Source organism: Cololabis saira, chromosome 5 (assembly GCF_033807715.1).
Source record: "Cololabis saira isolate AMF1-May2022 chromosome 5, fColSai1.1, whole genome shotgun sequence".
In the NCBI taxonomy this organism is placed as follows: domain Eukaryota; kingdom Metazoa; phylum Chordata; class Actinopteri; order Beloniformes; family Belonidae; genus Cololabis; species Cololabis saira.
Genome location: NC_084591.1, coordinates 32,554,061 through 32,572,199, shown reverse-complemented (window position 1 = coordinate 32,572,199; position 18,139 = coordinate 32,554,061). Strand labels below are relative to the sequence as shown.

At 41.8% G+C, this 18,139-nt stretch overlaps 1 protein-coding gene across 4 annotated transcripts in view; it reads right to left on the bottom strand.

The window, feature by feature from the left end:
- Nucleotides 1–18,139, bottom strand: part of LOC133444097 (anoctamin-1-like) — a 64,718-nt gene that overhangs the window by 45,678 nt on the left and 901 nt on the right. For all 4 annotated transcript variants that reach the window (XR_009782703.1, XM_061721596.1, XM_061721597.1 and 1 more), the window contains exon 2: nucleotides 3,039–3,413. Coding sequence is in view for 3 of the 4 variants with exons in the window: in XM_061721596.1 (XP_061577580.1) it covers nucleotides 3,039–3,413 (375 nt within the window). In the remaining variant the exon portion in view is untranslated. The remainder of the gene's footprint in view (nucleotides 1–3,038; nucleotides 3,414–18,139) is intronic.

Sequence of the window (18,139 nt, the reverse complement as noted above, 5' to 3'; positions counted from 1 at the left end):
AAATTCCAAATGAAATGAAAAACTATTCTAAATGTACAACATGTTCATCAACATGTATCAACCTGCTATGTGTTGCAGTGGACAGTATTTGAACTGTTCATCTAATCACTGTCCACAAAAAGAGATCAGTAAAACACATGTTAATGCCCAGCGTATCTTGGGAGAATCCCAAACAGCATTTCAGCAGAAACACCTCAGAGCCACTGTAAAGCACAGTGGTAGAGGGATGATGCTCTGGACCTGGACACCTCTCTGTCATTAAGTGGACCAGTAACTCATCTGTACACTGCAAAAACTCAAAATCTTACCAGGAATATTTGTCTTATTTCTAGTTAAAATGTCTCATTTTTAGTCAAAAAATCTCATTACACTTAAAACAAGAGTCATTACCAGAAAAATAACTTGTTATTTGACAATTTTCACATGTTTCAAGTAAATTTTCACTTGAAATAAGTAGAAAAATCTGCCAGTGGGACAAGATTTATCTTCTCATTACAAGCAAAAAAATCTTGTTTCACTGGCAGATTTTTTTCTACTTATTTTAAGTGAAAATCTACTTGAAACACGTGAAAATTGTTGTTTTTTCCAGTGATGAGTCTTGTTTTAAGTGTAATGAGATTTTTTTTGACTAAAAATGAGACATTTTAACTAGAAATAAGACAAATATTCTTGTTAAGATTTTGAGTTTTTGCAGAGTAGAGTCTTCTAGAAAGAAATGTGAGAAAATCTGTCCAAAAAATAAAGATTGGCCAAAAGTGGGTCATGTGACAGGAAATTATCCCAAACACAGCAGAAGATTTAGGCTGCGTCCCAATTGACCCCCTCGCCCTCGTTTTCTTCACTACCCCTAAATTTTGCGCGTTCCCGTGAGGGTAGTGGTGTCCCAATTCCTCTTTTCACCTAGGGGGAGTGGGCATATCGAGGGCTAGGGGCTGAGAATAGCCCCAACGGATCGAGTGATTTCACATGCTGACTTCACGAGCTTCGCCCAGAATGCTTTTCGTCGTCATTTGCAAACTGAATAAAAAAAAAAAACATGGCAGACATTTCTTAGTGAATAAATCAATATTTTGAGTTAGTTTCTGCATAAAAATGCGTTTTTATTACATTTCTAGCGACAAATGTAATATTTTCCTTTCATAATATTCACTCAGTGAATGTACATAATCCCTTTTTTGTCCGTTGTTCACGAAGAATCGCGCCGGAGTAAAGGCTGTTAGGTTACGCCGTAGGCTACGTAACCTACGCCATAGGCTACGTAAGCTACGCCGTAGGCTCTGCGTCGATTTGACTCGCCGACAGAAGGCAAACAGGCAGACTCATCAGAAATAATCCTGTGACTCGTCAGATTTGTTTTGGATGTTTCTGATATAATAGTTTTCAGAAACCACAAAGTAATCCAGCTGTTATCTGGGTAATTTACACACTTTAAGATAAATTTGCCGAAGATCACGCCAGAATAAAGGGATTTATGGTTCCGTGTTACACCAACGCAGAGCCTACGGCATAGGTTACGTAACCTACGCCGTAAGGTCTAGGTCGATGTACGCGGCGAGCGTAGGGTACGAGCCTACGCCGTACCCTACGCCGTAGGCTCTGCGTCGATTTAACGCGGACCTAAACTCCGGAGCCGGCAGACAGAAATCTCTAAATTTCTGAGCAAATTTCTTAACAGGCGTAGCTTCAACTGTTAGATTTCATATATTAAACCAACATCTTCCTAAATGATTTATTTCAGCCAGCGTAATTCTCAACAGAGCTGCAGGTTTCTCTCCCGGGGCTGACGCAGCAGCCTGACCCGGCGGATACGTCTCTTCTCGGGCTGTGAGCTGCTGCTGCTCCCCGGGGGCGGCGACTATTCTCATCTCCGAAAACATCGAGTCAAATTTCTTAACAGTTTTGGATAAACTGAGCCCAGGTTGGGGATCTTAACGGTTACTTTTACGCCTGAAAAAATATTAAAACTTAATAAACTGGCATATTAACAGTGCTACAGCTGAAATTAAAACAGCTTTTGGCTCTCAGCTTCCTGATCAGGGTAGGGATGAAAACGAGGGGGAGTAGGGGAATGGGACAGGCACCTGGGCCAAGTGCCCTAGATCTCAAGTGCCCTAAAATCTCCCCCTTCTTTTTTAGAGGGTAGGGAAGAAAAGAAGGGCGAGTGTAGAAAAGAAGGGCGAGTGAAGGGGAATTGGGATTGGGCCTTACAAAGTCCAGGTTAAAGTCCAGACCTGAACTTGGTTAAGATGCTGTGGTGAACTTCAGAGAGGTGTGTAGAAGTGAATGTCCACAAACCTCAATTACCTGAAGCAACGTAGGGAAGAAGAATGGACCAAAATTCCTGCAGAACCATGAGACGCTGATGAAGTCAGACAGTAAACATCTACTGAGAGTTCCTGCTGGTGACAGTCCAGGAACAGTACTGTATCCAAGTACGTTTAATTTGGACAAAATTACCCAGTTCTAGCCGATCAACTACAAAAACCTGGAGGATATTATGGATCAGCTAAACTCATCCTCCTGTGGATCCGTATTTTACCCACTGCTTTCTTCAGGAAAGTTTTACATCTGATTTGATTCAGATAGTAAACTCATCCCTTTTGTTCAGTGTTTCCCCAAGGGGGCTTGGGACGGCTTGATATAACAATGATGCTGGTAGCGGTAAACAGTGATGATAAGAACCACTATTGTTACTGAAAGAATAACCATTGAAATTATTGTTATTAGTACTAGTAGTAGTAGTAGTAGTAGTAGTATTAGTAGTAGTAGCAGTAGCAGTAGTATTATTATTATCATTTTAGAGATGGTGATTATAATGATAGTAATAATAACTGTATTTGTTTGACACACATAGCTCTATGTTGGTGTTGATTTGAGGATTTGTGTGCTGCAGAGACCCTCTACATTCAGATCACTTTACTATATTTTTACACAACAACAGAATTAAACATGAACATGACTATATGTGTATGGAAACTTGATTTGAGACTCTTGCAGAAGGAGTTGTGCTAAATTTCAGAACAGAGACGTTAACTCACTTCTTCGTCCTTCTCCAGCTCCAGTCCCATGTCTCTTAGCTTCCTCTCAAACTCCTCCCTCCTGAAAGCCTTCTCATCATCATGGTTGCTCAGGGTTTCTCCAAGGGAACCCATTTCCACGTCAACTGGTGGCGATGATGAGGAAGGTGTGGCGTGGTGGAGTCTGGGAGGTTCCCTTCGACTCCGGGCTTTGTTGCGTATGCTGCGGGTCAGAGCGTTCTCTGTAAGGCGGTACACCGGCTGTCGTATGGAGCGGCCTGCACTCGGCTTCTTGATGGGGTAGGTGAGGACGTAGTCGACACGACGCTGACCATCCTGGAAGAAGAGGCCGTCGTGGGAGCGGGTGGTTTCCTCCGGGGTCAGGGCCTTCAGCAGCTGACATAGAGAGATGGAGGTTTAGGAAGCAGGAAGCATCTACAAACTCTCAGCTTTCACACAAAACAGCAAAAAAAAGATCTGTCAAAGTAGTTTCAGCAGGACACAAGGAAAATTACGTGAAGCTTTTAGACTTCTTGTCATCTCCCAAATAGCTGTAGAGTTTTGCTTCTTCATGGGGAGAAACATCTGACGGTTGGCATAAAAGATGGAGTAATTCAGAAACGTTGAAAGTGGTCATAAAGCAGTAGTATCTAGTAATCGTTATCCATAAAAACCCAGTCTACTAAAACCGTTGGATAATGAGAAATATGGCGTGTTGGAACACTTCTTATTCTACAAAACCCATTACAAGCCAGCCTATCAAACAAGACGGTTCCTGTGGTTATTGTTATGTCTTCATTCTCAGTCTCATCAGATCTGAGTTGCTCCACAGTTTAGGGTCTCTGTCATATACTGTATTGCCATCTTTGATCATTTAAGTGGGTGCAATTAACAATCTGGGACTATGAGGCACATCAATCCTTCACCGTGTGTAAGTCTGAAACAAGCAGATGGTTTGGTGTGTTGGTTTTTGCTTTGAAGAGTTTTCTTTATTTCAAATGACTTTTAATGGTAGCTAACATTAATATACTGGTATGTAAGTGACCGAATGGTCACAATGTCCCTCTGGAGCTGAGTTAAAAACCAGGATTTGTGTGAAAACATAATTTTGTCTTCTGCTTTTATGGCAGAGCTGCAGTTTTGAAGGCACATCTATGGTCCCTCAGACTGTTGTTCTCACTTTTCTATCACAATGTGCCAAAAATCACCAACATCACGCCCATTCACATATTCCATCCTGCTCAGCAGTGCAGAACCTCCCCCGATTTCCTGAATACTCTGGAAAAGAGATTTGTGCTTTCTGGAAGTGTAGTTGCACTTGCATGCCATAGTAGATGAAGCAGCTGTTGTGGACACTGTCACGCTTCCAAGAAATTCAGTGAGACATAAATAGTGCGTGAATTATGAGCTATGTCACGACCTCAGCCCGCTACCTCTGGCTGCATTTTGAGTGCAGATTTCTACAGCTCAAACTACAGCAACCTCACCAAGACACAGATGGACCAGAATCAGATTTAACCTGGTTCCAGTGTGGTTCAGGATCTGACCCTCCACAGAATTATTTTCTTTTTTTTTTGACGAAAGCAGTTGAAACAGATTTGCCTATAATTGAATTTCTTTCTGACCGGAAAAGTTTTCCAGTCATGTCCAACCTGGAGAAGTTCCCAAGGCAAATCCAGGACAACCTGGGCAGATGCAATCTGTCTGGTCTGGAAACAGCTCAATAGAGGAGCTGGAGGCCAGCAGGTCTGGGCCTGTCTGCTCTGGCTGCGGCCCCAAACACCTGACCCGGGAGGAATGAAAGTTATTGGATGTATATGCTGAAATAATTCTGTAGTGCCAGATGCTCTGCAGTTTGTCTGCCATCCCCCACATCAGTAGAGGATATGGTGGTCATGGGTCCACACGGTAGACTTTAACATCCAGACTACATCAGGACACCATCTCACTAGGTGAAACCATCAGCTCTCATGGCTTCTCCTACCACTGCTACTGTATGCCGATGACACCCAGCTCTCCCTTTCCCTCCCACCTGGCGACACTGCCGTCTCAATGCGAATATCGGCCAGTCTTTCTGATATCTCTGCAGGGATGAATGACCACCACCTTTAGCTAAATCTGTCCAAGACTGAGCTATTGTCTGTAGAGCCAGTCATTCCTTACCTCCTCAGATTAGCATGCAGTTGGATTCCACCACACTTGTGCGCACATCTGACCTCTAAGGACCATGTTGCACCAGTTTCCCGATCTTGTTAATTTGCGCTTTACAGCATCAGGAGAATCACTCCCTACCTCACAGAACAAACGACAAAGCTCTTGGTTCAGGCTCTGGTCATGTCATGCGTTGACTACTGTAATTCCTTGTTGGTCGGCCTCCCTGCGTGCTCAGTTAAACCTCTGCAATGATCCAGAATAAAGCAGCATGTCTGCTCTTCAACCAACCTAAGAGAGCTCATGCCACTCTCCTGTGGAGAGAACATGACGTATGGACGCTTGTTTTCTGACACAGTGAGGGGCACTCTGAGAGAAAAGATTCAAATATGCTTTGACTTCTTCGAGAGTATGGACAGCAAAATGTTGTGGTCAACTGTGTTAGACAGCAGCTGAAAGTCTGAGTAGGGTATTCTTGTTTGTGACCTAATACTGTTTGAATACCCAATCTTCAAACAGTATCACATATTATTACTGTATTAATTTAGTTTAAATAATTAAATTACTAAGATAGGAGTTATTGAATTATTGTATCGTTCCATTTGGCAGTTTCAAGTTACTTGAGTGACCATTGTAGGTTTTTCTTTAATGGAAGGAAACCAACAAATTTGTCCACGTGTGTAAATGCAGGAAATTAACCATTACATGTTCAGCATCTACTTTTCGCTGTCTGTTCGCATCTGTCTGTTTAAGGCTGCTCTCATACAGTCGACAACCGAACACTTCCTCCTCTGTGTCTCCATGCAGGGGTCACAACAGCAGATCCCCCGTTTCCATCTCCCCCCATCTCCCTGTCTTCTCCATCTCCTTCTGTCACACCAACCAATTACACATATTTTCACGTCCATAAACCTCCTATTTGGGCTTCTCCTGCCTGCACGGCAAAAACTGGTTTCTCAAAAAGTTAAAATAAATAAATAAATGCCTTGTTTCAAGAAAATTAAAAGTCTATTTTAGTTTATTTTGCTCATTTGAATAACTCAAGTCAATAAAGTTTTTCTTACCCCAAACATGTTTCTCTTGAAATAAGACATTTTTGAGAAGATTTATGGACCGGTAGGCTCACTTGCAGAGGGCCTGTTTTTGCTGACACCTCCAGTCTCCGTCTGCCAGCGTGATCACTGTCATCCTCTTCATGTGTCCAGACCATCAACCATACACAGCATCACTTTAGACGGTCTAAAATCCAACACCAGCTTTGAAAGTTAACACCAGTGTAAAATATTAAATATCAGCTGTGTGTAGTGTCTACATTTTGACACCAGCCATATTACAGCATCTATAATTAAACATGAGCTTTGGTGTCTAAGATTCAAGATCTGCTTTTAACCGCCGACGCGGCTCCGGTCTCTTAACTTTTTAGGAACTTATTCCACAAATAATATGCGACTTTACAAACATATAACTATGAAAGTTTTAAAATGTGCTTTCAAGATTAATACCAGAAGGGAAGACTTTGTGTGAATCCGTTTCAATGGCACTAAGTACTTTTTCCTTTCACCTGCTTGACATAAACCTGAGAACTTTAATCCGCCTGTTTTCTTCGTGTGCAGCACCAACAACAGTAACAGCCTGTCTGGTTGGTTGGTTGACAAACAGCTGTGGCTCCAGACTTCTCCCATCTGTTTTTGCATCATCTTTCTACTGTTTTTCTCTCTGATTTGAAAACTCTTTTCAGGGCTGGTTTAAATGACTGTGCTTGACTAGTTTCCTTGTGATTCAGGACCTGTTATATCTATTATGGTGGGTAGTCGTGACAAAGCAACACCTGGAATAACCCCCCAATTCAGGAAACTTGATAGGAGACACTGACGAGAGGACATGGAGATCAAGAGGGGAGAGGTGTTACAGAACCATTTTTCATTGATTACCAGGATGTAAATCTGAATATTTCCCCCTAAAAGAGAGACAGCTGGAAGATTCGGGGGAAATCGGTTTTGTGTTTTTCACTCAATCGTGGCTAAAGAAGCATTCCTCAAGCCATTCCTCTGACCAGATTTTTGAGAAAACATACTTCTGAGGGACCAGCAGAAGACTTATTGATCTCTGAAGGTCTGAGCATCTCCAAGGTTACCATGTCTGATGTGGGCATGTCTGATCACTCCTGTCTTCTTTGAGAGGACAATTTCCGTGGACCCAAATGTCTCAACAGTGATCTCTAAACGGTGTACAACTGAAAACAGTAGAGAAATCTTTAAAACCAGGTATTTTTCACTAACACCTGCCCTGTCCGGGGGTTCAGCGAATGAGCTCTTCAGTAGCTTCCATGATAAAACATAATGTTATGGATACTATTGTTCCCATTAAGGTGAAGGTTATCTCTGGAAGGAAGAAGTCTCCGTGGTGAAACTGTGCGTAGATGGAGAAAAACAAACCTCCAGGTTCATTATGACGTCTATAAAGAGAAAATGTAACTCTTATAATTTACTACTGAGGAATTCAGGAAGTCCTACTTCTCTGACATCATCACTAACACCATGATGCAGTTTCAACCCATTAACAGCAAAGACCTGGAGGACATCTGAGGTCAGCTGAACTCCTCCTCTTCCTGTTTAGAAATCCTGTCAACAGGTTTTGGAATCAGACCTGGTACTGATGGTAAACTTCTCCTTAATATCAGGTGTGTTTCCAGAGTGACTAAAAACAGCTGTAATTAAACTTCTGCTGAAAAACGATAATCTTGACAAGACACAAATGAACAACTACAAATCTCAGATCTCCCATTTTTAAGTAAGATAATTGAAAAGCGGTTTTCAAGAGGTAAATCAATTTTTAAACACAAAACAACTGCTATGATGCCTTCCAGTCATGTTTTAGACAGCACCACAGCACTGAGACGGGCTGACCAAAGCGTTTAATGACATATGTCTGAATAGAGACGGTGGAAACATGTCGGTCTTGGTTTTACTGGATCTCAGTGCTGCATTTGATACAGGTGACCACAATTTATTAAAACCACTGGAGAACTGGGCGGGTTTTTCCGGACCTGTACTAAACTGGTTCAAAACATACTTAGAGAACAGGAAGTACTTTGTGACAATAGGTAACTTTACATCTGAACAGACAAGAATCACATGTGGAGTTCCCCAAGGTTCCATCCTGGGACCTCTTCTGTTTAACATCTACAGTACATGCTCCCACTGGCACAAATTATATATGTATGTATATGTATATATATATATATATATATATATATATATATATATATATATATATATATATATATATATATATATATATATATATATATATATATATATATATATATCAGAATATCAGAATCAGAATCAGAAAGGGGGTTTATTGCCAAGTTTGTTAACACACACAAGGAATTTGTTGTGGTGATTGGTGCAATACAATAAAAATAAAAATATAAAAACAAACAAATATATAGAGATAAAATAAGAGATAGAATAAAATAAAATGTATAAACAGAAATAAACAGAAATGTACAATATGAGGATTAAAAAGTGCTGGATCTGAGTCTTTACAAAAAGTGACGTAGGATGACAGATGACAGATAAAATGTATAAACAGAAATGAACAATATAAACAGAAATGTACAATATGGGGTTTCTAAAGTGCCGGATGTGAGTCTGTACAAATGTTACGGGGTTGGAATATTTACGTTAATGTAACATAGAGTGGGATGGGGGGGCAGTCCTTGGTAGACGGGAGGGAGGGGGGACCGGGGCCTTGTTGACGAGGACAGCTGCAGACGGGAAAAAACTGTTCTTGTGGCGTGAGGTTTTGGTCCTGATGGACCGCAGCCTCCTGCCAGAGGGAAGAGATTTTACAGAGCACTCCTGCTGATGTTTTACCTGCATCATGTGATTTTATTGTTGATAATTTTAACAGGAAACTAGAATCCACTCTGAACTCAGTTGCTCCACTTTTAACAAAAACTATAAAAACTAAGCCTACACCCCCATGGAGAACTGAGGAAGTCAAAAAATCAAAAAGAAAATGCAGGAGTGCTGAGAGAAGGTGGAGAAAAAGCAAACTTACAATACATTATCAGATATTTCGTGATCAACTCAAATCCTACAATAAAACCGTCAAACAAGCAAGAATTGCCCATTTCTCAAAACTCATTACAGACAATAAAAACAATTCTAAATTTCTTTTCTCCACCTTCGATCTTTTAACAAATGTACATTTTAAGAATTCCTCACAACCACCAACAGACAATCTTTGTGAGGATTTTGCAGACCACTTCAGAAGTAAAATTGACAACATTAGGTCCAGTCTTTTACCACATCAAAATGTCATTTTTAACACATCTGGACAGTTGCTTTTACCCGAGGAAACACTGGAGAGTTTTGCCCTGGTTGATGCGAGGACACTTGGTCGAGTTTTCTCCCAGGTAAACCCAACAACCTGCCTTTTAGATCCCATTCCCACATCACTTTTAAAGACATTTTATGAATTCTTTGAGGAACATATTTTAAATATAGTAAATTACTCTCTTCAGACGGGTGTCTTCCCTGCCGCCTTTAAAATGGCGGTGGTGAAGCCCCTTCTGAAGAAGAGTAATTTAGATCACAGCATTTTTAATAACTACAGACCTGTATCCAACTTACCCTTTTTAAGTAAGATTTTAGAAAAGCTGGTTTTTAACCAAGTAAATTATTTTTTAATAAGAAACAATATTTCAGAGAAATTTCAGTCTGGCTTTAGGATGAACCACAGCACCGAGACAGCCCTTTTAAAGATTTTAAATGACATCAGGTGCAATTTAGATAACCGCAAACTGACAGTCTTGGTTCTACTGGATCTTAGTGCCGCCTTCGATACAGTAGACCATCACATTTTATTAAACAGACTGAAGCACCTGGTGGGCCTCTCTGGTGCTGTTTTTAACTGGTTCCGCTCCTATCTCACAGATCGATCTTTCTTTGTAAGTTTGGATACATGTTCCTCCAGAATGCATGAAATTAAGTGTGGGGTCCCCCAAGGGTCAATTTTAGGTCCGCTTCTTTTTAACCTTTACATGCTTCCCTTGGGGACGTCATCAGGAGACACGGCATCAGCTTCCACAGCTACGCTGACGACACACAGCTGTACATCGCCGTGTCTCCTGATGACACAGGGCCACTTGATGCCCTTTTTAACTGTATTTTAGATATTAAGTCATGGATGGCAGATAATTTCCTACAGCTCAACCAGGACAAAACAGAGGTTTTAGTTATTGGTCCTGAAGGCCAGAGAGAGAAACTTTTACCAAAACTACAAGATTTTAAACCTTCGCAACGTGTAAAGAACCTGGGTGTTATTTTTGACTCTGAGCTCACTTTTATTCCACACATAAAGAATATTACGAAAATAGGTTTTTACCATCTTAAGAACATAGCCAGAGTCCACCCGTTTCTCTCTCAGGCCAGCACGGAGGTGCTGATGCATGCTTTTATCTCTAGTCGTTTAGATTATTGTAATGCCCTGCTCTCTGGTCTTCCTAAAAAGAGTATTAAGAACCTACAGCTATTACAGAACTCAGCCGCTCGCGTGCTGATGAGGACCAGAGGGCGGGAGCACATTACACCTGTTTTAAAATCGCTGCATTGGCTCCCCGTCCGTTTCAGGATTGATTTTAAGGTTCTTTTACTGGTTTTTAAGTGTCTTAACGGTCTTGGGCCATCTTATTTATCTGATCTGCTTTTACTGTATCAACCCTCACGGACCCTGAGGTCCTCTGGCACCGGCCTTTTAACCATTCCCCGAACCGCGACCAAAACCCACGGTGAGGCTGCATTCAGCCATTATGGCCCCTCTTTATGGAACAGCCTGCCAGAGAACCTCAGGACCGCAGAGAACGTTGATACTTTTAAAAGGAGGCTCAAGACACACCTTTTTAGTTTGGCTTTTATCTGATCTCATTTACCTAGTGTTTTTAGCTATGTATTGTGTGTACTTCTTTAGCTCTTTTATCATCTCTAAAACTTTAATCCATTTTAGTGACTTTTTACTTTATGTTATTTATTATTCATCTTAAGTTTTATATATATTTCTCTAAAATTTTACACTTTTAGGCATTTTTTACTTTCTTTTAATCTTTTAGTTTTTAGCTCCAGTGTTTCCTCAGGGGGGTCGTTCACACTGGGAGGTGTGCCTGCTCCGCCCATGGGGGTGTCGTCATGGGGGTCCCTCAGGCCTGGGTAGCTGGGGGGGGGCCCCACCTTCTGTGTGGGGTCTGCCCCGGTCTGCCCGGGTTGGGGGGGTCTCTGTGGCGATGCTTCTGGTGGTCGTGGTCGGTGGAGCTTCTCAGTGTGGACGGCCACCCATAGGTAGTGTTTTCCTCACCTGGATCGTTAGTGCTAAGCCATGTCACCAGTCCACTTATTGTGTGTGTGTGTGTGTGTGTGGGTGTGGGCGTGTGAGTGTGTGCACATGTATATGAGTGTGAGTGAGTGTGTGTGTACGCGTGGGGGGTGGGGTCGTATGGAATGTTTTAAATTGTGTTTTTTATTGTTATTTTATTTTGCATGTAAAGCACCATGTGTTGCATTTTATATTGTATGATTTGGCGCTATACAAATAAATAAAGTTTAAGTTTAAGTTTAAGAGTCTGGAACAGTTTGTGTCCGGGGTGGGAGAGGTCTGCTGCAATCTTTCCTGCACGCTTCAGGGTCCTGGAGGCGTGCAGGTCCTGGAGAGATGGAAGATTGCAGCCAATCACCTTCTCTGCAGAGCGGATGATACGCTGCAGCCTGCTCCTGTCCTTCACAGTGGCAGCAGCGTACCAGATGGTGATGGAGGAGGTGAGGATGGACTCAATGATGGCCGTGTAAAACTGCACCATCATTGTCTTTGGCTGGTTGAATTTCTTCAGCTGCCGCAGGAAGTACATCCTCTGCTGTGCTTTTTTGGTGAGTATATAACAATGTCACCAGGAGACCGAGGCCCTGTACAGGCTCTTGGTTAATGCATTGAGGACATTAATGACTGGATGCGCCACAACTTTTATCACGATGAGGTAGTGATGGGTCCGGCAACAGCGATGTGTCGGCGCACGCATCGTGCTCATAGAGCAGAACCCTGTATATCACTTGGTCACTTGAGCAATACACGCACTGTATCAACTGACATCGACGCGCCAAATTGTGTTAAAAAAGATGCCTATCTGATGCTTCTGCCAAAAGAATCGCTGATGTTTTGTGGAATATCATTTAATTCATCCCGAATTATGGAGCAGCCTCAACCAAAAAGGAAGGTTTCCGCCGTTTGGGACTATTTTGATCTCATATCGGAAAATAAGGTATTTGTTTTTTTTATCTCCCTTAGAGGTAAGGTGAGAAGCTCAGTCGCTCGGGAGGAGTCGAGCCGCTGCTCCTTCACATTGAGAGGAGTCAGCTGAGGTAGCGCGGGCATCTGTACCGGATCCTCCTGGACGCCTCCCTAGGGAGGTGTTCCAGGCATGTCCCACCTCCCTAGGGAGGTGTTCCAGGCATGTCCCACCTCCCTAGGGAGGTGTTCCAGGCATGTCCTTCCGGGAGGAAACCCCAGGGAAGACCCAGGACACGCTGGAGAGACTACTGTATGTCTCTCGGCTGGCCTGGGAACGTCTCGGACTCCCCCCGGAAGAGCTGGAGGAAGAGCTGGAGGAAGAGCTGGAGGAAGTGTCTGGGGTGAAGGAAGTCTGGGCATCTATGCTGAGGCTGCTGCCCCCGCATGGATGGATGGATGGATGGATGGATGGATGGATGGATGGATGGATGGATGGATGGATGGATGGATGGATGGATGGATGGATGGATGGATGGATGGATGGATGGATGGATGGATGGATGGATGGATGGATGGATGGATGGATGGATGGATGGATGGATGGATGGATGGATGGATGGATGGAATCCTTGTTGTTTCGTCCTGTTCCTCAGAGTTTCCACTTGATCTTTTTGAATTCAAATTCATTTCAAATTGACTCTTAGTTTACAGTTCATATTATTTCCTGCAGGTTAAATGTCACATTTGTTCGACAAAACTTTCTTATTTAAATAAAACCTCCACCTCAGTGCTGAGGGGCATGAGATGAAGTCCCAGATACAAAATAGTCCCAGATAGAAAATGGAAGTACAGCAGTAAAGCCGTGGCAGTGAGTACAACAGCTGATGTGTGGACATCTATGAATATGGAGGCTTACCTGTTACTGCATTAATGAGGATGTGCAGTGGTGTACGTCTGTGTTGGGAGTGCAACACTCTCCACAAAGTCACACTGCTCACAATCTGGCCCAAGTCAAAAAAGGGCATGATGGAGGACTGGGCCAGAACCAATAAAGTACAATGTTTTGTGACTCACGCAGCACCAAACATCCACCAGACAGTTTCAAATTCGGCACTCAATTCGCACTGCACATTGTCTCAATTTATGAGTTGTGGGTATCTCTGGCCTCTCTAAAAACAGATCTGACTCCACTTACAGCTGATAAGTATACCATCATACACTTCTTGTGCTTGCTCCTTTCCATCAAGCTACAGTTGAGTTGTCTGAAGAGAGGTGAGTGTCAGGGTCAAAGGTCATCCCAATGATTTAAATGCTATATCTTGACACACGGCCAGCCACACAACCTACATGAACACCTGAAGCGTCGCATCAGATGCTGCTTTCAGTCTGAAGTCATTAAGTGTGTTGACCCTAGCAACACTTCTAGACCCCAGATTTAAATCACTCAAGTCCAGCAGTTCCTCCAAGTGCAATGAGGGAATAATTAGACTGCGGTCTGTAATTGGACACACAAATGAGCCCCAGCCAGGACCTTCCTCACAACAGCTGTCTGCATCCACTTCAGGCATGTTTTGGTTTGGAAATCATATGCTAAAATGCCAGGTTGTTGTTTTTTAGTGGGCAGGCAGACCAAAAGTGCCACAGCTGACGCCATCCAGGAGGTGCAGCGATACCTGGCAGAGGGCGATACTGCTAGGACCCGGGATCCTCTGAGATACTGGAACCACCACAAGATCCTCTATCCAAACCTCTCCCAGCTGTCATCACACTTCCTCTGCACTCCAGCCTCATCTGTGCTGTGTGAGTGGGTGTTCTCCACAGCTGGAGAAGTAGCATCAAAGAAGCGCATCAGACTCAACTTTAAAACGTTGGAAAAACGTACTTTTTGGAATAAAAATTTGTTAAAAAAAAAAAAAAAAAAAAAAAGTTCCAGTTCTCAAGCATCCACATCATAACACGTTCACTTAGATTTTTTTATGATACATGTTCACATTATTTATTGACTGTATAAAAAAAAATCTAAATATTTAATATGATGATATTAAATAATAAAACATAAAATTGAATGACTTAAATTATATCATTGTATATCTACTAAATCATCAAATCAGTGTCAGTTGACCGTCAACTTGGTTGCCTGCAGGGATTCTTAAGGTCCAGCAGGGGGCAGTATTCAGTGACACAGTATCGACACAGGTTGGCAAAGTGTAAAAACGCTTCATGACGCCTTACCATAGATATATATAAAGGCTTTATATATATCTATGGCCTCATCTACCCGTCACTAAGATGAGGCTCAGTAGGACTCAGATGCAGGAGACGAGGAGGCAGGAGCTCCCGAAAACGTGGTTTGTTTTCTCAACAAAAACAAAAACGCTGCTGAGCAGGATTTACAAAAACCACAAAAGCCTCAATGTGACAAAATCCAAATAACTAACATGAAAACAGTAGGGACCAGCAGGGAACAAAGGGAAGGCAAGACCAGATACACACAGATATCCTGACGAGACACAGGTGCACACGATCAGGGCAGATGAAACACAAGAATGAAACAGGAATTAAACACCAAAACTGTGGAAAAAAAAAGTGACAGCTTTCTCCAGTTAAACAAAAACAAAACTGAGGTAATTGGCTTTGGAGCAAAAGAGAAACGATTACAGCTCACCACAGAGCTTCGATCTATACACCTAAAAACCACCAGCCAGTGTAGTGATGGACTGGGACCTACATTTTGAAAAACACATTAAGGAATAACAAAGTCAGCCTACTATCACCTTAAGAATATATCAAGGTTAAAGGATCTGATGTCTCAGCAGGACCTGGAGCTACTCCATGCATTCATCTTTAGTAGCTTGATTATTGTAACAGCTTCTTTACAATCCACCTTAAAAATCATACAGTTAAACACCTGCAGCTCATCCAGAACTCTGCTGCTCCAGTCCTCACTGAGACCAACACGGTGGACCACATCAGTCCAGCGCTGAGGTCTTTACACTGGCTGTCTGTCCATCAGAGGACAGACTTTAAAGTTCTGATGCTGGTTTATAAAGCTCTGAATGGTCCAGGACCAGAATACATCAGGGACCTCCTGACCCGGTATGAAATTCCAGACCCCTCTGGTCATTTGGTACCAGTTTTTTATCAGTTCCCAGAGTCAGAACCAGACATAGAGAAGCTTTATTCAGCTTCTGTGCTCCACATGTCTGGAACAAACCCCCAGAAAGCCTCAGATCAGCTGAAACACCCCGTTTATTTAAGTCCAGGTTGAAGACTCACCTGTTCTCAGCTGCACCTGAATAAAGATCAGAATCTGCAGTTTAACTTTTAAACTTGAGTTTAGAAACTTTTATCTGATTGTATCTGTTGATCTTTTTTTCTTTCTGTCTTTTTGCGTACATTTTAAATCATACTTTTTATTTCTACTATATTGTCTCTGTAAAGCACTTTGAATCATCTTGTTGTTGAATTGTGATATACAGATAAACTTGCCTCGCCTCGCCTTAAGGGGGACCAGCAGATGCCTGAACAACCTGCCGACGCGCATGTCTGTGCTTGTTGTTGCCAGGAGCAACACAGCAGAGCATCTACTATGCTCTCGAACCTAATGTTTATTTTGATTTAATTTAATCTTGTTTTAAATCATTAACTCTGTAGTGATAATTTTCCTTTAAGATTTTTGATTAATTAATTCATCAATAACTATTCAAGTATTATTAATTTGTGATCACTCTGAAACCTCACGAAAGCGATCAGCTTTAATCACGTTGTGTCAGGAACCAGCGTTCAGCATCGTTGCTTCTCTGCTCCACCGGCTGCTCCTCACCATCAACCGCACTGCAGAAACTCAAAATCTTAACAAGAAATATTTGTCTTATTTCTAGTTAAAATGTCTCATTTTCAGTCAAAAAAATCTCATTACACTTAAAACAAGACTCATCACTGGAAAAAAAAAACAATTTTCACCTGTTTCAAGTAGATTTTTACTTAAAATACTGTAAGTAGAAAAATCTACCAGTGGAACAAGATTTTTTTGCTTGTAATGAGAAGATAAATCTTGTCCCACTGGCAGATTCTTTTACTTATTTCAAGTGAAAATGTACTTGAAACAGGTGAAAATTGTCAAATAAGTTATTTTTCTGGTAATGACTGAGATTTGTTGACTAAAAATGAGACATTTTAACTAGAAATAAGACAATTATTCCTGGTAAGATTTTGAGTTTTTGCAGTGCGTGACGTCACCCAGATGTCTCTGATGACGGTTGTTGGACCTCTGGAGAATACCATGATGGCAGGAAGTCCCACAGTTTCCCAACAGAAGCTAAACAATTAAGCGTCATCTTAAAATGACCCTTAATCCAGTTAGGCTGCATATTGTAGCTCAGCTTGACTGTGATGTTGTAGTAACGTTGGTAAAACATCCACATTCTCCAGTTATAGTCCAGTTACAGTCCTCATGGGCCACTGTCTTGAATGACTGAGATTTTGCTCTGCTCCATCACACCTGACTCAAAAGAATGGGTCAAGCTGATGGTGATCCATTTATTTGAATCAGGTTAGTTGGAGCCCCCAACCCCCCAAGAACCTTGAGCCATACCGTCTTCAAAATCAGAATAATTATTCTCTGTTAGATCTCTGCTCATGGCCCAGATGTCACGTTCACTGAAACTGTTTCAAGGTCAATTTTACAGGGTGGTCAAAGGAAATAGACGCCGTTTTCAGCCCTAGTTGTCAGTAGAGGAACTGCACCTCCATTTTTCTGGGGTCACATCAGTTAGCAGTCCAGATGTTGCCTCTTGGCCTTTACAGAAATCTTCTTCCCACACATGAAGGAAGGTCCCAGACGGCGCTGCAGCGCTTCCTGTAGGATCTCTGCAGCTCACAGCTGCACGAGAGTCAGGTTTCAACTGAGCTAACTAGAGCATGTTCTCCGTGTGTTCTACGTGTGTTCTATCAGTGCCACGTGTTTGTCATTGTCTACATGTGTTCTCTGTGTTCTAAAGTCGTTTCCAGGAGTAACTTTTCTCGTAATCACTTAATTAATTAATTAATTAGATTAATTAAGTACTTTGAATTAGAGGTTAGAGCTAGGGTTGCCACCTTTCAGAAATAGAAATAAGGGACGCCCTGATTTCAGCAGCGCAGGAGCCAAAAAAAAGCCCCTAAACTTCTAAACTGAATAAAAATGTGTTTATTTTATATGAAAAAACAAAATGCTTTGATTTAAAGTTTAAAGTGCTTTAATAGCATTGAACTTGCATGACTGTACAGACAGCCAGCCATACTAGCAACTGAAATAGCCTCCTATATGCTCTGTATGTCCACATCAGCCCAGATGTATAATATAGCCTGCAGGTGAAGAATATGGTGTAAAAGTTAATTTATTTCAATAATTCAACTAGAATATGGTGTAAACGTTAATTTATTTCAATAATTCAACTAGAATATGGTGTAAAAGTTAATTTATTTCAATAATTCAACTAGAATTTGGTGTAAAAGTTACTTATTTCAATAATTCAACTAGAATTTGGTGTAAAGGTTAATTTATTTCAATAATTCAACTAGAATATGGTGTAAAAGTTAATGAAAATACGGTACAAATCGCGTCCTGTATTAGTTCAATACGGGACGCAACATTTTTTTCTCAAATAAAGGACAATTCCGTATTTTACGGGACGGGTGGCAACCCT